The 23,497-nt window shown below is 40.9% G+C and overlaps 1 protein-coding gene across 1 annotated transcript in view; it reads right to left on the bottom strand.

Moving 5' to 3' along the window:
* LOC128644188 (NADH dehydrogenase [ubiquinone] flavoprotein 2, mitochondrial) overlaps nt 1-23,497 on the bottom strand; it is a gene marked incomplete at its 3' end in the record, with an annotated part of 55,538 nt that overhangs the window by 5,744 nt on the left and 26,297 nt on the right. The window contains 1 exon segment of the mRNA XM_053696890.1: nt 21,891-21,950. Within this exon segment, the coding sequence (XP_053552865.1) occupies nt 21,891-21,950 (60 nt within the window).

Raw genomic sequence — 23,497 nt, 5'->3', positions numbered from 1 at the left:
ACCGCAAAATATTTATCCAACCTACACATTTTCTCTGGTATTGCAACTGTGTTACAATCATTCAGAGCCGCTAACACCTCCCCTAGTAATACACGGAGGTTTTCCAGTTTAAATTTAAAATTTGAAATATCTGAATCCAGTCTGTTTGGATCAGAACCGTCACCCACAGAATGAAGTTCTCCGTCCTCATGTTCTGCCACCTGTGACGCAGTGTCTGACATGGCCCTAATATTATCAGCGCACTCTGTTCTCACCCCAGAGTGATCACGCTTACCTCTTAGTTCTGGTAATTTAGCCAAAACCTCAGTCATAACAGTAGCCATATCCTGTAATGTGATTTGTAATGGCCGCCCAGATTTACTCGGCGCTACAATATCACGCACCTCCCTCTGAGCGGGAGATGTAGGTACTGACACGTGAGGCGAGTTAGTCGGCATAACTCTCCCCTCGTTGTTTGGTGAAATTTGTTCAATTTGTACAGATTGACTTTTATTTAAAGTAGCATCAATACAGTTAGTACATAAATTTCTATTGGGCTCCACTTTGGCATTGCAACAAATGACACAGGTATCATCCTCTGAATCAGACATGTTTAACACACTAGCAAATAAACTTGCAACTTGGAAATACAATTCAATTAGAATAATATTAAAACGTACTGTGCCTTTAAGAAGCACAGAAGATCTATGACAGTTGAAAATTAATAAATTGAAACAGTTATAGCCTCAATCCTTGTAAACAACACAACTTTAGCAAAGGTTTAATCCCATTAGCAAAGATAACAAATTCTGAAAGCAGGAAACAAATTACAGAATAAACGTTTTTTATCTCAGTCAAACTATAATTCTCACAGCTCTGCTGAGAGAAATTACCTCCCTCAAAATAAGTTTTGAAGACCCCTGAGCTCTGTAGAGATGAACCGGATCATGCAGGGAATACAATGAGTTGCTGACTGAAATATTTGATGCATAGTAAAAGCGCCAAAAACAGCCCCTCCCCCTCACACACAGCAGTGAGGGAGAACAGAAACTGTCAGAAAAACAGATTAAGCAACTGCCAAGTGGAAAAATAGTGCCCAAACATTTATTCACACAGTACCTCAGCAAATGAAAACGATTTTACATTCCAGCAAAAACGTTAAACATAATCTCTAGTTATTAAACAGCTTTATGTATTTCTTACAGTGTAATTCTAGTGAAGTACCATTCCCCAGAATACTGAAGTGTAAAGTATACATACATGACATTATATCGGTATGGCAGGATTTTCTCATCAATTCCATTGTCAGAAAATAAAAACTGCTACATACCTCTATGTAGATTCATCTGCCCGCTGTCCCCTGATCTGAAGTTTACCTCACTCCTCAGATGGCCGAGAACAGCAATATGATCTTAACTACTCCGGCTAAAATCATAGCAAAACTCTGGTAGATTCTTCTTCAAACTCTGCCAGAGAGGTAATAACACACTCCGGTGCTATTTTAAAATAACAAACTTTTGATTGAAGATATAAAACTAAGTATAATCACCATAGTCCTCTTACACATCCTATCTAGTCGTTGGGTGCAAGAGAATGACTGGGAGTGACGTAGAGGGGAGGAGCTATATGCAGCTCTGCTGGGTGAATCCTCTTGCACTTCCTGTTGGGGAGGAGTAATATCCCAGAAGTAATGATGACCCGTGGACTGATCACACTTAACAGAAGAAATATATATATATATATATATATATATATATATATATATATATATATATATATATATATATATATATATATATATATATATATATATATACATATATATATATATATATATATACATACATACATATATACATATATATATATATATATATATATATATATATATATATATATATATACACACACATACATACACACATACATACATATATATATACATATACATACATACATATATACACACATACGTAAGTTTACCTTATTAATATAATAATTTTTGGAATTAACTAACTGAATGACAGAACTGAGAGAATACTTTCAAATTACAGATAAAGGGTGAGTGCCAACTTTTGAGCTGGAAACAGAAGGGCAGAAAGAAGGAAAAAAAGAAAGAATTATGTTTAAAAGGACCACAAGACTTCCAAGTCACCTCTCCAGTTAGGAATTATTCAAATCTATTTATGATCATTGACAGACATTTGAGTCATAAATTAAGTTTATATCAGAAAGCTCTCAATATGGATGTGAGCTAACCACAACTGATGTTACTGGCAATCACTATAATACCGGTGGGATATGGCTGATCTGCTGGATGGTAATTACTGGAATTTAGGTGAAATGGCTTTGTGTGCGGAAAAAATATTAGAATGAAAAATAATTAATATTTAAAAAAAATAAATAAAAAAGGAGGAAGAAGAAAGACAAACAGTAACGTAAGTCCATCTGAAAGAATTAGGAAAACTACAACAAAGAGACAGGTATAGGTAAGAAAATAAATTAAATATGAGAGAATTTTTTTGTAAGATTTTCTTTTTTTGATATACTTTACTTTAATTCCACTATTTTAAGCCAAGACTATACCAGCCTCTGCTGGCTTTAGAATGGAAGCATCTTCCTCTGAGCAACGTGCCAGGTGGGAGGAGTTAAAAATACAATCTAGCTACACAAGTTGCGCAGTACTACGCAACTTGCGTAGGTAGATTGTAATTTAACTTCTCCTCCGTCAGTTTTCACCGATGTCCAGCCAGGAACTGTAGGGAGTTGTGGCACGACGGGGGTGACACCATCATCAGAGGAGATTAATTCCTGCTTGATGGTGTCACGGACCACAGGTTGGCGACAGTTGTGCTAGGACACTTATTTCTTCAATAAAATGATAGAATATTTTTTTATTTTTAAATAAAAGCCCCCCATTAATTTTATACCACAGTTTAGCTCTCCCTAATTCTCAATTATTTTTTACATCCCCTATTTTAAAAAGGTTATTAGGATGAAGAAAAATTGCCTTAAGCTGTTTTAAAGAGTATCAAATCCAAGCCATTTTATGCAGAAATGGAGTAGGACTTAAAAAAACAAAACACAAACACTACACAAACCTCTGGTTTTACAGAGGGGTAAAAAAACTTTATAATATATATATATATACACACATGTTCCTACCGCTGTATTAAAAAATATTAAAAAGGATAAGAAAGTCAAAATTAAACATGCACGATTCAGATGGAGCATATAAATTTAAGACACTTTAAAATTCACTTCTATTTTCAAATGCGCTTTGTTCTCTTATTATCCTTTTTTGAAAAAGAATAAGCACATATCATACACTAGTGAGAGCTAGCTACTGATTGATGCCTGCACACATTTGTCTGCTGTGATTAGCTTACTGGATGTGTTCAGCTAGCTGCCAGTAGTGCAATGCGAGAGATCCTTATAAAATAATCTCTCTCTCTCTATATCTATCTATATATTCATTCAAGCTCTACCATTAATATGAATTTTTATAATTTTTAATAGCAGAGAGAAGAAAGGATCTATAAGACACAACAAGGGTAGAGGTTACTGTCAGGTAATCATTTTTACCATGATGACAAACTGACAGCAACAAGTTTTTGTATGGTGGGACTCCCCTCTTTCCAATAAGGAGATTAGAAGGATATAGATATAGATAATATAGATATAGATAATATAGATATAGATATATCTCTATCGCTCCTACCCTAGCTGTATAATGGAAAGACAGCTGTGCTAGTGCCCCTTGCAAAAACATAATTTATGCTTACCTGATAAATTTATTTCTCTTGTAGTGTATCCAGTCCACGGATCATCCATTACTTATGGAATATATTCTCCTTCCCAACAGGAAGCTGCAAGAGTCCACCCACAGCAAAGCTGCTATATAGCTCCTCCCCTAACTGCCATATTCAGTCAGTCATTCGACCGAAAACATGCAGAGAAAGGAAAAACCATAGGGTGCAGTGGTGACTGTAGTTCAAATGAAAAAATTACCTGCCTTAAAGTGACAGGGCGGGCCGTGGACTGGATACACTACAAGAGAAATAAATTTATCAGGTAAGCATAAATTATGTTTTCTCTTGTTAAGTGTATCCAGTCCACGGATCATCCATTACTTATGGAATACCAATACCAAAGCTAAAGTACACGGATGATGGGAGGGACAAGGCAGGTACTTAAACGGAAGTTACCACTGCCTGTAAAAAACCCTTTCTCCCAAAAATAGCCTCCGAAGAAGCAAGGTATCAAATTTGTTAAATTTGAAAAGTATGAAGCGCAGACCAAGACTCCGTCTTGTAAATCTGTTCAACAGAAGCCACATTTAAAAAAGGCCCATGTGAAAACCACAGCTCTAGTAGAATGAGCTGTAATCCCTTCAGGAGGCTGCTGTCCAGCAGTCTCATAAGCTAAATGAATTATGCTTTTTAACCAAAAAGACAGAGAGGCTGCTGAAGTCTTTTGACCTCTCCTCTGTCCAGAATAGACAACAAACAAGGTGAACGTTTGATGAAAACTGTAGTAGCTTGTAAGTAAAACTTTAAAGCACAAACCACGTCCAATATTGTGTAATAGACGTTCCTTCTTTGAGGAAGGATTAGGATACAAGCATGGAACAACTATCTCTTGAGTGATGTACTTGTTAGATACCACCTTAGGAAAAAACCCAGGTTGGTACGCAGGACTACCTTATCCGTACGAAGGACCAGATAAGGAGAATCACATTGTAACACAGATAACTTGGAGACTCTACGAGTCGAGGAATTAGCTACCCAAAAGGAACTTTCCAAGATAAAGATTGATATCTATGGAACAAAAAAGGTTCAAACGGAACTTCTTGAAGAACCTTAAGAATCAGGTTTAAGCTCCATGGCGGAGCAACAGTTTTAAACACAGGCTTGGATCTAACAAAAGCCTGACCAAATGCCTGAACGTCTAGAATACCTGCCAGACGCTTGTGCAAAAAAATAGACAGAGTAAAAATCTGTCCCCTTTTAAGGAATTAGCTGACAACCCTTTTCTCAAAAACATCTTGGAGAAAAGATAATATCCTGGGAATCCAGACTTTACTCCATGAGTAACCCTTGGATTCATAACAATCAGATATTTACACCATATCTATGTTCAATTTTCCTAGAGACAGGCTTTCATGTCTGTATTAAGGTATCAATGACTGACTCGGAGAAGCCATGCTTTGATAACATCAAGCGTTCAGTCTCCAGGCAGTCCATCTCAGATTGATTCTATTTAGATGGTTGAAAGGACCCTGAGGTAGAGGGACCTGTCTCAGAAGCAGAGACTGTGATGGAAAGGATGACATGTCCACCAGATCTGCATACCAGGTCCTGCGTGGCTACGCAGGCGCTGTCAAAAACACCAAAGCCCTCTCCTGCTTGGTCTTGACCTCCGGAGGAAATCCCACTCCCCCGGAAGAAAAGTCTGACTACTTAGAAAATCCACCTCCCAGTTCTCAACACCTGGGATATGGATAGCTGATAGACAAGAGTGAGTCTCTGTCCAGTGAATTATTGTAAGACTTCTAACATCGCTAGAGAACTTCTGTTCCCCCTTGATGGCTGATGTAAGCCACAGTCGTGTATATTGTCCGACTGAGTATGATGTACCTCAGAGTTGCTAACTGAGGCCAAGTCTGAAGAGCATGGAATATCACTCCCAGTTCCAGAATATTTATTAGAAGGAGGGTCTCCTCCTAAGTCCACTATCCCTGAGCCTTCAGGGAGTTCTAGACTGCATCCCAACCTAAAAGGCTGGCATCTATTGTAACAATTGTCCCATCTGACCTGCGGAAGGTCATACCCTTGGACAGATGGACCCGACATAGTCACCAGAGAAGAGAATCTCTGGTCTCTTGGTCCAGGTTTAACAGGGGGACAAATCTGTGTAATCCCCGTTCCTCTGACTGAGCATGCATAGTTGCAGCGGTCTGAAATGTAGACGTGCAAACGGTACTATGTCCCTTGCCGCTACCATTAAGCCGATTTCATTCATGTACTGAGCCACCGAAGGGCGCGGATGGAATGAAAAAAAAAAAAACACGGCAGAAATTTAGAAACTTTGACAACCTGGACTCCGTCAGGTAAATTTTCATTTCTACAGAATCTATCAGAGTCCCTAGGAGGGAAACCCTTGAGATTGGGGATAGAGAACTCTTTCCTTGTTCACTTTCCACCCATGTGATCTCAGAAATGCCAGTACTACGTCCGTATGAGACTGGGCAATTTGGATGTTTGACGCCTGTATCAGGATGTCGTCTAAATAAGGGGCCACTTCTATGCCCCGACCGCCAAAGCGACCCCAGAACCTCCAAAAGGAAAGAGCTACAAACTGGTAATGCCTGTCTAGAAAGGCAAACCTGAAAAACGATGGTGATCTTTATGCATCACAATGTGAGGATAAGCATCCTTCAAATCCATTGTAGTCCTCTATTGACTCTCCTGGATCATAGTTAAGATGGTACGAATAGTTTCCATCTTAAATGATGGAATTCTGAGGAATTTGTTTAAGATCTTTAGATCCAAAGGTTCCCTCTCCTTGGGAACCACAAACAGATTTGAGTAAAAACTCTGTCCCTGTTCCTCTCTTGGAACTGGATGGATCTCGTACACAATGTAAGAATGCCTCCTTCTTTATCTGGTTTGCAGATAATTGTGAAAGGCGAAATCTCCCCTTTTTTGGGGGGGGAATCTTTGAAATCCAGAAGATATCTCTGGGATATAAATTCCAATGCCTAGGGATCCTATCAATTTTTTGCCCTTGATTTGGACCTATCCTGAGGAAGGGCATTATGTTGAGGCTTGCAAGAGAATGACTGAATATGGCAGTTAGGGGAGGAGCTATATAGCAGCTTTGCTGTGGGTGGACTCTTGCAGCTTCCTGTTGGGAAGGAGAATATATTCCATAAGAAATGGATGATCCGTGGACTGGATACACTTAACAAGAGAAAAGGGTAAAAATGCAGCTGTAAAACTCGTTGCAGCAAAGCAACTTGGTCAGGCTAATTTCCAGTTTGTGTATTATCATTTTTGAGGTACCATGGTACACAGCATTTGTTAAGCAATGCTGTTTGTACAGTTAATCCTGAATAATATCACTCAGAAACTTTAGCATTAAAAAGCATTACAAAAAGGGACATAAAACCCAAAAACATAATTTATGTAAGAACTTACCTGATAAATTAATTTCTTTCATATTAGCAAGAGTCCATGAGCTAGTGACGTATGGGATATACATTCCTACCAGGAGGGGCAAAGTTTCCCAAACCTCAAAATGCCTATAAATACACCCCTCACCACACCCACAATTCAGTTTAACGAATAGCCAAGAAGTGGGGTGATAAAAAAGTGCGAAAGCATATAAAATAAGGAATTGGAATAATTGTGCTTTATACAAAAATCATAACCACCACAAAAAAAGGGCGGGCCTCATGGACTCTTGCTAATATGAAAGAAATGAATTTATCAGGTAAGTTCTTACATAAATTATGTTTTCTTTCATGTAATTAGCAAGAGTCCATGAGCTAGTGACGTATGGGATAATGACTACCCAAGATGTGGATCTTTCCACACAAGAGTCACTAGAGAGGGAGGGATAAAATAAAGACAGCCAATTCCTGCTGAAAATAATCCACACCCAAAAATAAAGTTTAACGAAAAACATAAGCAGAAGATTCAAACTGAAACCGCTGCCTGAAGTACTTTTCTACCAAAAACTGCTTCAGAAGAAGAAAATACATCAAAATGGTAGAATTTAGTAAAAGTATGCAAAGAGGACCAAGTTGCTGCTTTGCAAATCTGGTCAACCGAAGCTTCATTCCTAAACGCCCAGGAAGTAGAAACTGACCTAGTAGAATGAGCTGTAATTCTTTGAGGCGGAGTTTTACCCGACTCAACATAGGCAAGATGAATTAAAGATTTCAACCAAGATGCCAAAGAAATGGCAGAAGCTTTCTGGCCTTTTCTAGAACCGGAAAAGATAACAAATAAACTAGAAGTCTTACGGAAAGATTTCGTAGCTTCAACATAATATTTCAAAGCTCTAACAACATCCAAAGAATGCAACTATTTCTCCTTAGAATTCTTAGGATTAGGACATAATGAAGGAACCACAATTTCTCTACTAATGTTGTTGGAATTCACAACTTTAGGTAAAAATTCAAAAGAAGTTCGCAACACCGCCTTATCCTGATGAAAAATCAGAAAAGGAGACTCACAAGAAAGAGCAGATAATTCAGAAACTCTTCTGGCAGAAGAGATGGCCAAAAGGAACAAAACTTTCCAAGAAAGTAATTTAATGTCCAATGAATGCATAGGTTCAAACGGAGGAGCTTGAAGAGCTCCCAAAACCAAATTCAAACTCCAAGGAGGAGAAATTGACTTAATAACAGGTTTTATACGAACCAAAGCTTGTACAAAACAATGAATATCAGGAAGAATAGCAATCTTTCTGTGAAAAAGAACAGAAATAGCAGAGATTTGTCCTTTCAAAGAACTTGCGGACAAACCCTTATCTAAACCATCCTGAAGAAACTGTAAAATTCTCGGTATTCTAAAAGAATGCCAAGAAAAATGATGAGAAAGACACCAAGAAATATAAGTCTTCCAGACTCTATAATATATCTCTCGAGATACAGATTTACGAGCCTGTAACATAGTATTAATCACAGAGTCAGAGAAACCTCTTTGACCAAGAATCAAGCGTTCAATCTCCATACCTTTAAATTTAAGGATTTCAGATCCTGATGGAAAAAAGGACCTTGTGACAGAAGGTCTGGTCTTAACGGAAGAGTCCACGGTTGGCAAGAGGCCATCCGGACAAGATTCGCATACCAAAACCTGTGAGGCCATGCCGGAGCTACCAGCAGAACAAACGAGCATTCCTTCAGAATCTTGGAGATTACTCTTGGAAGAAGAACTAGAGGCGGAAAGATATAGGCAGGATGATACTTCCAAGGAAGTGATAATGCATCCACTGCCTCCGCCTGAGGATCCCGGGATCTGGACAGATACCTGGGAAGTTTCTTGTTTAGATGGGACGCCATCAGATCTATTTCTGGAAGTTCCCACATTTGAACAATCTGAAGAAATACCTCTGGGTGAAGAGACCATTCGCCCGGATGCAACGTTTGGCGACTGAGATAATCCGCTTCCCAATTGTCTATACCTGGGATATGAACCGCAGAGATTAGACAGGAGCTGGATTCCGCCCAAACCAAAATTCGAGATACTTCTTTCATAGCCAGAGGACTGTGAGTCCCTCCTTGATGATTGATGTATGCCACAGTTGTGACATTGTCTGTTTGAAAACAAATGAACGATTCTCTCTTCAGAAGAGGCCAAAACTGAAGAGCTCTGAAAATTGCACGGAGATCCAAAATATTGATCGGTAATCTCACCTCCTGAGATTCCCAAACTCCTTGTGCCGTCAGAGATCCCCACACAGCTCCCCAACCTGTGAGACTTGCATCTGTTGAAATTACAGTCCAGGTCGGAAGCACAAAAGAAGCCCCCTGAATTAAACGATGGTGATCTGTCCACCATGTTAGAGAGTGTCGAACAATCGGTTTTAAAGATATTAATTGAGATATCTTCGTGTAATCCTTGCACCATTGCTTCAGCATACAGAGCTGAAGAGGTCGCATGTGAAAACGAGCAAAGGGGATCGCGTCCGATGCAGCAGTCATAAGACCTAGAATTTCCATGCATAAGGCTACCGAAGGGAATGATTGAGACTGAAGGTTTCGACAAGCTGCAATCAATTTTAGACGTCTCTTGTCTGTTAAAGACAGAGTCATGGACACTGAATCCATCTGGAAACCCAGAAAGGTTACCCTTGTCTGAGGAATCAAAGAACTTTTTGGTAAATTGATCCTCCAACCATGATCTTGAAGAAACAACACAAGTCGATTCGTATGAGATTCTGCTAAATGTAAAGACTGAGCAAGTACCAAGATATCGTCCAAATAAGGAAATACCACAATACCCTGTTCTCTGATTACAGACAGAAGGGCACCGAGAACCTTTGTAAAAATTCTTGGAGCTGTAGCTAGGCCAAACGGCAGAGCCACAAACTGGTAATGCTTGTCCAGAAAAGAGAATCTCAGGAACTGATAATGATCTGGATGAATCGGAATATGCAGATATGCATCCTGTAAATCTATTGTGGACATATAATTCCCTTGCTGAACAAAAGGCAAGATAGTCCTTACAGTTACCATCTTGAACGTTGGTATTCTAACATAACGATTCAATATTTTTAGATCCAGAACTGGTCTGAAGGAATTCTCCTTCTTTGGTACAATGAAGAGATTTGAATAAAACCCCATCCCCTGTTCCGGAACTGGAACCGGCATAATTACTCCAGTCAACTCTAGATCTGAAACACATTTCAGAAATGCTTGAGCTTTTACTGGATTTACTGGGACACGGGAAAGAAAAAATCTCTTTGCAGGAGGTCTCATCTTGAAACCAATTCTGTACCCTTCTGAAACAATGCTCTGAATCCAAAGATTGTGAACAGAATTGATCCAAATTTCCTTGAAAAAACGTAACCTGCCCCCTACCAGCTGAGCTGGAATGAGGGCCGCACCTTCATGTGGACTTAGAAGCAGGCTTTGCCTTTCTAGCTGGCTTGGATTTATTCCAGACTGGAGATGGTTTCCAAACTGAAACTGCTCCTGAGGATGAAGGATCAGGCTTTTGTTCTTTGTTGAAACGAAAGGAACGAAAACGATTATTAGCCCTGCTTTTACCTTTAGATTTTTTATCCTGTGGTAAAAAAGTTCCTTTCCCACCAGTAACAGTTGAAATAATGGAATCCAACTGAGAACCAAATAATTTGTTACCCTGGAAAGAAATGGAAAGTAAAGTAGATTTAGAAGCCATATCAGCATTCCAAGTTTTAAGCCATAAAGCTCTTCTAGCTAAAATAGCTAGAGACATAAACCTGACATCAACTCTGATAATATCAAAAATGGCATCACAGATAAAATTATTAGCATGCTGTAGAAGAATAATAATATCATGAGAATCATGATGTGTTACTTGTTGCGCTAAAGTTTCCAACCAGAAAGTTGAAGCTGCAGCAACATCAGCCAAAGATATAGCAGGTCTAAGAAGATTACCTGAACACAGATAAGCTTTTCTTAGAAAGGATTCAATTTTCCTATCTAAAGGATCCTTAAACGAAGTACCATCTGACGTAGGAATAGTAGTACGTTTAGCAAGGGTAGAAATAGCCCCATCAACTTTAGGGATTTTGTCCCAAAATTCTAATCTGTCAGACGGCACAGGATATAATCGCTTAAAACGTTTAGGAGTAAATGAATTACCCAATTTATCCCATTCTTTGGAAATTACTGCAGAAATAGCATTAGGAACAGGAAAAACTTCTGGAATAACCACAGGAGCTTTAAATACCTTATCCAAACGTTTAGAATTAGTATCAAGAGGACCAGAATCCTCTATTTCTAAAGCAATTAGTACTTCTTTAAGTAAAGAACGAATGAATTCCATTTTAAATAAATATGAAGATTTATCAGCATCAATCTCTGAGACAGAATCCTCTGAACCAGAAGAGTCATCAGAATGATGATGTTCATTTAAAAATTCATCTGTAGGGAGAGAAGTTTTAAAAGATTTTTTACGTTTACTAGAAGGAGAAATAACAGACATAGCCTTCTTTATGGATTCTGAAACAAAATCTCTTATATTATCAGGAACATTCTGCACCTTAGATGTTGAAGGAACTGCAACAGGCAATGGTACTTTACTAAAGGAAATATTATCTGCTTTAACAAGTTTGTCATGACAATCAATACAAACAACAGCTGGAGGAATAGCTACCAAAAGTTTACAGCAGATACACTTAGCTTTGGTAGATCCAGCACTAGACAGCGATTTTCCTGTAGTATCTTCTGGCTCAGATGCAACGTGAGACATCTTGCAATATGTAAGAGAAAAAACAACATATATATAAAGCAAAATTGATCAAATTACTTAAATGACAGTTTCAGGAATGGGAAAAAATGCCAAAGAACAAGCTTCTAGCAACAAGAAGCAATGAAAAATGAGACTTAAATAATGTGGAGACAAAAGCGACGCCCATATTTTTCGCGCCAATAAGACGCCCACATTATTTGGCGCCTAAATGCTTTTTGGCGCCAAAATGACGCCACATCCGGAACGCCGACATTTTTGGCGCAAAATAACGTCAAAAAATGACGCAACTTCCGGCGACACGTATGACGCCGGAAACGGAAACGAATTTTTTGCGCCAAAAAAGTCCGCGCCAAGAATGACGCAATAAAATGAAGCATTTTCAGCCCCCGCGAGCCTAACAGCCCACAGGGAAGAGTCAAATTTTTGAAGGTAAGAAAAAATGATTAAATCAAATGCATTATCCCAAATATGAAACTGACTGTCTGAAAATAAGGAAAGTTGAACATTCTGAGTCAAGGCAAATAAATGTTTGAATACATATATTTAGAACTTTATAAATAAAGTGCCCAACCATAGCTTGGAGTGTCACAGAAAATAAGATTTACTTACCCCAGGACACTCATCTACATGTTTGTAGAAAGCCAAACCAGTACTGAAACGAGAATCAGCAGAGGTAATGGTATATATAAGAGTATATCGTCGATCTGAAAAGGGAGGTAAGAGATGAATCTCTACGACCGATAACAGAGAACCTATGAAATAGACCCCGTAGAAGGAGATCACTGCATTCAAATAGGCAATACTCTCCTCACATCCCTCTGACATTCACTGCACGCTGAGAGGAAAACCGGGCTCCAACTTGCTGCGGAGCGCATATCAACGTAGAATCTAGCACAAACTTACTTCACCACCTCCATCGGAGGCAAAGTTTGTAAAACTGAATTGTGGGTGTGGTGAGGGGTGTATTTATAGGCATTTTGAGGTTTGGGAAACTTTGCCCCTCCTGGTAGGAATGTATATCCCATACGTCACTAGCTCATGGACTCTTGCTAATTACATGAAAGAAACATTTTTGATGATTCAGTTAATATACAATTTTAAAAAGCTTTCAATTTACTTATATTTTTAAAATTGACTTTGCTCACTTGGTATCTTTTGTTAGAGCAGTGACTTTCAACCACTGTGCCGTGGCACACTAGTGTGCCGTGAGAGATCGTCAGGTGTGCCGCTGTGAATTGGTGCTTATCCTCCACGGATTGTGAAACTCTTGTACTGGTGCCCCCAAGGCTTAGAGACTTTAACAGTAGGATCACTTGGGCCCCAGTAGTTTCTGCTTTTGGGTTCAATACTTGAGCACTGCTTACTGCCCTAACAAGTGGAACTTTTACTTGCATGGAACTACTGCATATCACCTAATTATTTTCATCTCTGGTACCCCCCTAACAGCCTCAATACGTGGAACTTTTGCTTGTTATTATTGTGCCTCTAGCTTGGCAATACAGTTGTAGTTACCGTCATGCTAATAAAGCTTAATTGAATTGACTAAATACATACACACACACTGTATTAGACTAGAATGTGTGATTTTGTAAAATTTTGGGATGGTGGTGTGCCGCAGGATTTTTTAATGTAAAAAAAAATGTGCCGTGGCAAAAAAAAAGGTTGAAAATCACTAAACATAACTAAGTTTCAGGAGTGTGCACGTTTCTGAAGCAGTTTTGTGCCAATGCTTTTAGCTATGCTGTAAATGATAAAATCACTGCTGCCATCTAGTGCTCAAAACGATATTGTTAAAAGCATACTTGAAAAGCTACTCACATATAGGTCCCCATAAGCATGCATGCTCCTTAGTCTACCTACCTAGGTATGCCCTTCAACAAAGGAGATCAAGAGAATTTTTTTTAATTTTCTTTTAATAATCCCGATTTTTATTATTCTAACCTTAACCTATACGGACGTCTATATAAGTCATGTGTTACATTGCCTATCATACTGCATAAAATAAAACATACATACATCCCAGCTTCAAGAAGTTCCAGCGGTCTTAGCTGTAAAGTGACAGCCAAGAGCTGTAGGCATCTCTCTACACATTGTAACACAGCAGGATCAGTTGCTTATTACCAGATGAAGGCAGATGCCTGATCATTACAGATGGTGACATTCATCTGCTGGTGCCGGCAGGAGGTGTGAGGGAAGGTAGGTGGGTGGCAATCTACCTACAGAATTATTATTTTTAAAGGGAGTGGGAGGGATGGGGCACTGCGCTACAGAAAAGTAGTGAAATTGGGTTTTTAGGTACCATACAAAATGATCGCAGGGAGGTGGGTTTTTTTTTGAACCACTACACTATGGAAAATATTTTTTTTTTTTTTTAAACAATTAAAAAAAAAAACCCAAAATTACCAGATAGCTGCCAGCACCAAAGATGGCTGCCACAAGCGGGAGGGTTTGAGAGCTGTTTCAGAGGGATCAGGGAGGTGGAAGGGTTGGGGGATCACTACAGAAAAATAGTAATACAAAATATAAGCCCTAAACTGCATAATGGCAGACTGTATGACAGTACATAATATGGTGGGGATGAGTGTGGGTGGGGGAGAAATAGCTGTTTGGGAGGGGATCATAGAGGTGGGAGGTAGGAGGGTAATACCTTTATTAATATAGTATTTTCCTTACCAGCCAATTAATTTAATCCCTTCAATGCCGGGAATTTCAGAACTGTGGTAGACAGCTGCAATTAGAGACCTGCTAATCACCAAAAAGCAATGCCAAAGCCATGAATGTCTGCTATATCCAAACAAAGGGGATCCCAGAGAAACTTTTATAATCATTTGTGTCATGATTGCATAAGCAGTATTTAAATAATTTCACTGAAAAACCCAAATAGTTTTGATAGGCAAATATTTAAAAAAAAAAAAAATATATATATAATGCTTACCTGATGCTTACCTTTCATTTTCTTCCGTGGAAAAAAACGAAAAAAAAAAAAACACAGCCGCATTCATTACTTGTGGGAAATAAGAACCTGGCCACCAAGAGGAGGCAAAGACACACCTGCCAAAGGCTTAAATACTCCTCCCACTTCCCCTAGTCATTCTGCAGAGGAACAAGGACCAGTGAAAGAAATATCAATGTGAAATGGTGCCAGAAGACTAAACACGAAAAGAAAAACTCATCAAAAAAGGGCGGGGGAAAGAAAATGAAATTACCAGGTAAGCATAATTTATGTTTTTCTTCCTAATGGGAAAGAGTCCACAGCCACATTCATTACTTGTGGGAAAATTATACCTAAGCCAAAGAGGACACTGAATGCCAAGAATGGGAGGGTAAGAGGCAGCCCAATCTGAGGGCACCAGAACTGAACCACATCCCATAAACAAAAAAGTCCAGCTTCATCCAAAAACTGGGAACAAATGGCCCCAAGGACACAAACGACAGTCCCAAGCCTGGCAACAAACCACACGTAGCGCAACCAAGCCAACAGGACACGAATCACACTATCGCCCAAAGGCAGATCCCAGACACGCCCCATAAAGAGGCCCTGACCAACAAACTCCCCAAAATAAGAGGTAAGGTAGAGGGATAACTAACCAGAAACGTTGTCTTCCAAAAGACAGATCATTCTAGCTCGCGAGACTCAAAAGGACCTCACCAGATACCAATAAAAAAAAAAAGGGGGCCTCATCAGCCAAAACGCGACCAAGGCGGAGACCGCAAGAGAGAACGAAATGCATCTCAAGAAACAGAAAAACCGCATAGACGGCTAAGTAGTACGCCATAGTGCAAGTCACAGAACAAAAAGGGAAAAAAAAAAACAAAAAACCCTGTCCAGCTCCCCAGCTGGAGGGAACCAAGGAGTTTCTGTAGAAGAGACCAAGGCGCCTCCCGACGAAAACAACGCAGCCCGGGATAAAAGGAACCAGCAAAACTAAGTTCCTAGGCGAAACACCCCTCCATGGAGGGAAAATTCAGTGGATCCAACCCCCCCCCCACCCCGAGAGCACCTCAACAGGGACCCAAAGCATCCAAAAGAAAACAGAGGCATCTGACAAGTCGAAAGATGACCAAAACCACAGCTTGGGATCCTGAGATAAACAAGAACGCCTTCCACCACCACAGAACCGCCGCGGCGAGGACCACCCACACATGTAAAGACCAACCTGTCAACGACAGGAAAAAAGTCCAGGGACAGAGTCCCACTCCCCCTTGAACGAGAGGGAAGAAAACAACCAGCAACATCAAAAGAATGTGACCAGAAACATGGGGAGAGTCCCACCAGAACCAGAGGAACCCCGAACCCAGGAGCCAATTCCCAATATCTCCATCCCTGAACCAGGGACTAACTCCAAGGACAAAGGAACCTTGCCCACCGGACACAGAAAAACGACCCAAAACGAGCCAGCCCCCAAAAGGGAGCAGAGACTACCCAAGGAGTAATCTCGGGGGCCCCACAACCGATGCTGTTGTGTAAGCTATGGAGGACAAATCGACCCATACCAAGACACGCCACAGGAATGATGGCTCAAGGTCAGAGCCCAACCGACTCCAAAGGATGTACAGAACACAGTCTCTCACAGAAACAAAGGCCCCGAACAGCCAGAAGAAGGGACCAGACTGAGAGAAAATGAAGAACCCCTTCCAGGTGCAACCCGAATACCGGAGGGAAAAACGGGACAGGTATAAATGGAGTTATAGCACCCCACCCGGAAAACCCCAGTCCTTTCCCAGATCCGCAAGAGACCTGAAGGAAGAGAACGTCAGAGTCTCCCACGAACTGAAACCCCAAGTCGAACAAGACCTGAGCCAGACCCCGACCGAATTTCCGGTCCGACACTTCTCACCCGAGGAAGTAACCCAAAAAAAAAAAAAAAAAAAAAAAAAGGAAAACCCTGAGAAAAAAAGGACAGAACCGATTTCAAGGCGATAAAACTCTCAACACAGAGTCAAACTCTGCGACATTCAGGAATTAGGGCCACGTCAGCCCCCGATCCAAAGAGGGTGGAATAGAAATCTGGAAAAAAACAGAACCGAGTTCCTGGCAGAGGAGACCTCTAGCAACAGCGGAGAAGGACCACCCCCCCATCAGGAGAGACACCAACAGGGAAGAGATTGGCACCCAATCTCTCCCGGTATTCGGACCCTAAAGTCTGCGATGTAGATGTATAGTGTAGTTTGTGAAAACAAACAATATAATAACAAAAAAATTAAAAAAAAAAAAAAAAAAAAAAAAAAAAAAAAAAAACACACACTCAAGATCCCGCTGGGCCTGCCAGGCGCAACATGCATCACTGACAACTTAACAAGGTGCACCCAAAACTCCGGACCTAACAAGTCCGTGAACAACTTCCTTGGAAGCAATAAAAGGCAAGTTTATCCCAGAAATTCCAGAAGGAATAATCAAATAAAAAAAATATCCTAACCGGATGAAATAAAATAAGGCAGCCCGAAGGCATCCCCAAAATAAAAATCTGGGAAAAAAACCATGAGCGACCGACAGGAGATAATCCACTTAGTCTAGCTCGATGCACCATTTGAGGACTGCACATTCCCCGAATGATAAAGGAGAGGATCCCCCAATAAGTCGAAAAGACGATGGAGTAGTACACCGAGCCGGCCGATCTGATAACGAAAGGTACAACATGGAGGAATATTCACCCCCGGGGGAAACTGCATAGACCCACCCGAAGCCTGAACACTCGGGATAGACAGGCAGGAACAAAACTGCTCAGAAACCTCTGAGTCCTGCAGGAGAAAATATAAGTGTCCTGAAAGACAGAAAAAGAAGAGGCGCTCTTTGTGCAGCAAGTTCCAATACAAACTGAAAATCTATCGATAGTGCTCAAGGTAATATACTCACAAACGTGACTGCACATACAGTGCAATAATAGGCAAGCCGAAACTTCAGAGCCGTTCGGCTGACTCCTCAATGGCGAATCTGCCAAGCAATTGCTGAAGCCCAGGTGCTAATAGCAATGGTCCGGTCTCTCCAAACAACCTCCGTGGTAGGCGGCAATAAACAGCTTAATAAAGATCCAGTAGCTGTCAATGTAGGGTGATCACAAAACCCACAGGAACAAGGAAGAGTGATAAAAAGTCAGTTTATTAAAAACATTTAAAAGTTGCTGTGCAACGCGTTTCTCGGCTAACAATGCCGTTTCATCAGGCTTTATCATTTGTTACACTCTACCTTGCTACCTTATAACAGAACTAACAACCAATCTCCTATCAGGAATGAAGACAACGCCCAATTGGCTTAGGCTATTGCCATTAGCACCTGGGCTTCAGCAATTGCTTGGCAGATTCGCCATTGAGGAGTCAGCCGAACGGCTCTGAAGTTTCGGCTTGCCTATTATTGTACTGTATGTGCAGTCACGTTTGTGAGTATATTACCTTGAGCACTATCGATAGATTTTCAGTTTGTATTGGAACTTGCTGCACAAAGAGCGCCTCTTCTTTTTCTGTCTTTCAGGACACTTATATTTTCTGCTTACAACTTGGAGAGAGCAGCTCACCCCTGGATTGATGAACTGTATCCATCCTGGGTTAAAACCCATTCAAAAGGACTTTATCACAATATTGGTTATCATATGTTCACTTTATTTGTAACTCTAATATTTTATTCATTTATTGGCACATTTAATTTACATTTATTTATACATAATTATTTATTTTATAGCATATTCAATTAGGTTTATGACTGGTATATATATATATATATATATATATATATACACATTTTGATTTATCCGGTTTGGCGCACCCTTTATTTTGTTGGTTAGCACAGCAGTTGTACTGTGTCTTAACCTCTCATTTTATTTCCTGCAGGAGAACCAGCGCCATTAAGACACTGAATCGGAACTGACCTGCCATCTCCAGGGGAAACCAACCACCCTGAGTGGAGGGAAAATCAACATTAGGGTTACCTGCAAATGTAGTGGAAGAGTGCTGTTGGGAATCCGCCGAATGAGAGACAGAGTCCCCCGAGGCTGATGGCTAAGTGGGCTCCTGGTTCCCCGAGCCAGAGGAACCAGGTGCTCTAAGGAGGCACAATAGACTGATATACCTGTGTCAGTGGGGTCGAAGCACCTTCCTCAGAAGAGGAAGAATCGAATCAGAAATTACAACAGTTTCAGCTTCAGAATCCTCCATGGCAAAAACCAAAGAAAAAAAAAAAATAGGACACTATAAAAAAAAAAGAAAAAAAAAAAAAAAAAGGGGCGGAGCCTACACTCACTGCGGCTGGTCGCATCTTTGTGAAGCTCTCTGAACTGGATTCCAAGTTTACTAACTAAATATAACCAAATTTAGAATATTTATTGCCTTGCATTAGATATATACCAAGGGGAGCAGATTCCCTCTAGGAGCTGATGGTTTGATGGAGTCTATGCCTATGTTCTCTGAGGCAGCTACGGGACAAGCTTGATATCAGGTCTGGAAGCCATTTTCTCTCTGTGGAACTACGCAGCAATCTGTGATATAGCAACAGACCCTGAATGAGTTATGGACTGTAGGTCTGGGGCTGCCGTACTATTACCCCCCCCCCCCCCGAACTCAGGGGTTACGATATCCTATAATAGGATACAGTAGAACTTTCTTTTTGACATCCTATGTGACAAGGGACATATTACAATCGATCAAGCATCGTTTACAATGGCGCTGAACACTGAACTGATTCTGAGAGAAATGAAAGCCATGCTGGACGCCCACTTTAAAGAGCTATGTGCAACATTTAAAAAGAGGAATTCGCCTCACTAAAACACATATGCATCAAAGCAAAGGGAGAAACGCAGCCTCCATTAAAACTACCCACCAAACCTTCTGCATGCCTGTCCCATGTTCCCATACTAAACCAAACAGGGAAGCCTCTTCAAACCTCACCAACTCCCCACAGCGCAGATTTGGTAGCCGCGAGAGTACCGTCCGACAAATCGAAGCGACTGGCCGATCTGAAATGGAGAGCTGCACTAGCGGGCTGCGCGGAGAGCTTCAGGGTTAAATCTGTGATAGGAGAGGTACCGCAATTGATTCAAGTTAACAGCCTGGACCCCCAGAGGCCTGTATTATCCGAGGCTGATGAGGTGCCTGCCCGCGGCCATTCCCGCAAAGGATTTGAGACTACACATACCCGGGGCCTCTTCACTTGCACAGAGACCCCAAATGCGCCATGCAAATTTATTAACATTACAGGAGAGGACCTATGGGCCAATGGACAGATCGTGGAAAATTACCAGACCAGGAAGGCGCTAGGGTACGGTCTCATGTTGCGCAGGACACAGGGTCTGTGTGCTGACATTTTTGATTCCCTGGGACTGGTCTTGGTCTCAGCCGGTGGTGTACTTGTGAGACATGGGGAGAATTACCGCAAAAAAAAAAAAAATTTAAAAAAAATGAACGGCACCCGACACCCCCAATGGCTGGGGCACTCACCACCTCCTATGACCAGATCCATACGAAACAGACTGTCTTCGCCACTACACGGTCAGGAATGCGAAAGCGTAAAACCCAGCGTAACAACGCCCGGTCATAAGGTGAACCGTACAGTCCCAAAAAAGCACACCAAAAAAGGACGGCAATTAGGCCCCACCAAATCCATCAAGCAATTCTCCTGAATAGCGAGATATCGAAGCCCCAGAGCCAATACCCACTACACAAAGCAGATTGATCACATAACATGATTAAAGAACCCCTTCCCTGTTCACAAAACCCCCCTAAGGAAGGAATTATCCCATGATTCCCAGATCCGTACAGAGGAGCCTCACTGAGACCCATACCTATCTGTCAAACAACAACATAACATTCATATTGATAAAATGAAACGATCTTACCGGAATCTACGGCTGTGGAACAGGAACACAGCCCTTCAAGTGTGACGGAGCGTAGCGTCGCCTCCGCATGGACTTGAGAGAAGACGACGTTGCCGAACCTTCGCTTCGCTACCTGCTAAGTGCTAGATGAGCTGTAAATATGAGTCGGGATGGTGTCGCAGAGAGAATTCCCACTGCATCTCCGGACTCTAACATTCGCCCAGGCCCTCACTGAGAGACTAACAGGACTACTTAAAACTCCCGTCCCATTGCGAAGAGTACTACCCTCCATGAGACACTTTATGTAAAAATTAGTAAAAGTACTTTCTTTAAAAAATAAAACTTCTGACACTTCTCTGCCAACCTCCTGGGACGAAAGGCAAAGAATGACTGGGGGATAGGGGAAGTGGGAGGAGTATTTAAGCCTTTGGCTGGTGTGTCTTTGCCTCCTTCTGGTGGCCAGGTTCTTATTTCCCACAAGTAATGAATGCGGCTGTAGAATCTTTCAGATTAGGAAGAAAACAAGGCTCTATTTCTGTTTAAATGGAGAGAACAAAAAAAAAATTGTATTTTTGGCTAGTTTTTCTCTGAAATTCCCGGTAGCGAAGGGGTTAAAGGGACATGAAACCTGATTTTTTTTTTTCTCGTTCACAATTAAGATAGAGAATACAATTTTAAACAACTTTCCTATTCACTTATAGTATCTAATTTGCTTTGTTCTGCTGAAGGAGCAGTAATGAACCACTGGGAACTAGCTGAACACATCTGATAAGCCAAAGGCAAGAGGAATGCATGTGCAGCCAAGAATGACCAGATAGTTCCCAGTAGTGCATTTTTGCTCTTGGTATGTTTTTCAACAAATAATATCAAGAGAATGAGGCAAATAAAATAGATGTAAGCTGGCAAGTTGTTAAAAACTGCTTTCCTCTATCTGAATTGTGAACATTTCATTTTGACTTTACTTTCCCTTGACAAAACACAAAAGATGTAGCTTCAACATTATACGAGATGACACCTTTTTCCCTTCATCAGCACTAGATATCCACTGATCCTTTTCTAGTCAATGTATTTACACAATTGCTAACCCCTGATTCATTACTAAATAAATCTAAAAAAAGAAACTAAAAAACAAGCTTACCACAAACGAGGCTCCACCGGCTCCATTACACCTTGTAGTTTTGTGCAAGTATCGTCTAACCTTAGAAAGAAAGAAAACAAAAACATGTTTATATGTTTAGTTTCATTACTAAAAACAGAATTTATGTTTACCTGATAAATTACTTTCTCCAACGGTGTGTCCGGTCCACGGCGTCATCCTTACTTGTGGGATATTCTCTTCCCCAACAGGAAATGGCAAAGAGCCCAGCAAAGCTGGTCACATGATCCCTCCTAGGCTCCGCCTACCCCAGTCATTCGACCGACGTTAAGGAGGAATATTTGCATAGGAGAAACCATATGGTACCGTGGTGACTGTAGTTAAAGAAAATAAATTATCAGACCTGATTAAAAAACCAGGGCGGGCCGTGGACCGGACACACCGTTGGAGAAAGTAATTTATCAGGTAAACATAAATTCTGTTTTCTCCAACATAGGTGTGTCCGGTCCACGGCGTCATCCTTACTTGTGGGAACCAATACCAAAGCTTTAGGACACGGATGAAGGGAGGGAGCAAATCAGGTCACCTAAATGGAAGGCACCACGGCTTGCAAAACCTTTCTCCCAAAAATAGCCTCAGAAGAAGCAAAAGTATCAAACTTGTAAAATTTGGTAAAAGTGTGCAGTGAAGACCAAGTCGCTGCCCTACATATCTGATCAACAGAAGCCTCGTTCTTGAAGGCCCATGTGGAAGCCACAGCCCTGGTGGAATGAGCTGTGATTCTTTCGGGAGGCTGCCGTCCGGCAGTCTCGTAAGCCAATCTGATGATGCTTTTAATCCACAAAGAGAGAGAGGTAGAAGTTGCTTTTTGACCTCTCCTTTTACCTGAATAAACAACAAACAAGGAAGATGTTTGTCTAAAATCCTTTGTAGCATCTAAATAGAATTTTAGAGCGCGAACAACATCCAAATTGTGCAACAAACGTTCCTTCTTTGAAACTGGTTTCGGACACAGAGAAGGTACGATAATCTCCTGGTTAATGTTTTTGTTAGAAACAACCTTTGGAAGAAAACCAGGTTTAGTACGTAAAACCACCTTATCTGCATGGAACACCAGATAAGGAGGAGAACACTGCAGAGCAGATAATTCTGAAACTCTTCTAGCAGAAGAAATTGCAACTAAAAACAAAACTTTCCAAGATAATAACTTAATATCAACGGAATGTAAGGGTTCAAACGGAACCCCCTGAAGAACTGAAAGAACTAAATTGAGACTCCAAGGAGGAGTCAAAGGTTTGAAAACAGGCTTGATTCTAACCAGAGCCTGAACAAAGGCTTGAACATCTGGCACAGCTGCCAGCTTTTTGTGAAGTAACACCGACAAGGCAGAAATCTGTCCCTTCAGGGAACTTGCAGATAATCCTTTTTCCAATCCTTCTTGAAGGAAGGATAGAGTCCTAGGAATCTTAACCTTGTCCCAAGGGAATCCTTTAGATTCACACCAACAGATATATTTTTTCCAAATTTTGTGGTAAATCTTTCTAGTTACAGGCTTTCTGGCCTGAACAAGAGTATCGATAACAGAATCTGAGAATCCTCGCTTCGATAGAATCAAGCGTTCAATCTCCAAGCAGTCAGCTGGAGTGAAA

Source organism: Bombina bombina, unplaced genomic scaffold, assembly GCF_027579735.1.
Source record: "Bombina bombina isolate aBomBom1 unplaced genomic scaffold, aBomBom1.pri scaffold_1330, whole genome shotgun sequence".
Lineage (NCBI taxonomy): Eukaryota > Metazoa > Chordata > Amphibia > Anura > Bombinatoridae > Bombina > Bombina bombina.
Note: the sequence above shows the minus strand (reverse complement) of the source record. Positions and strands in the feature narration are given on the sequence as shown.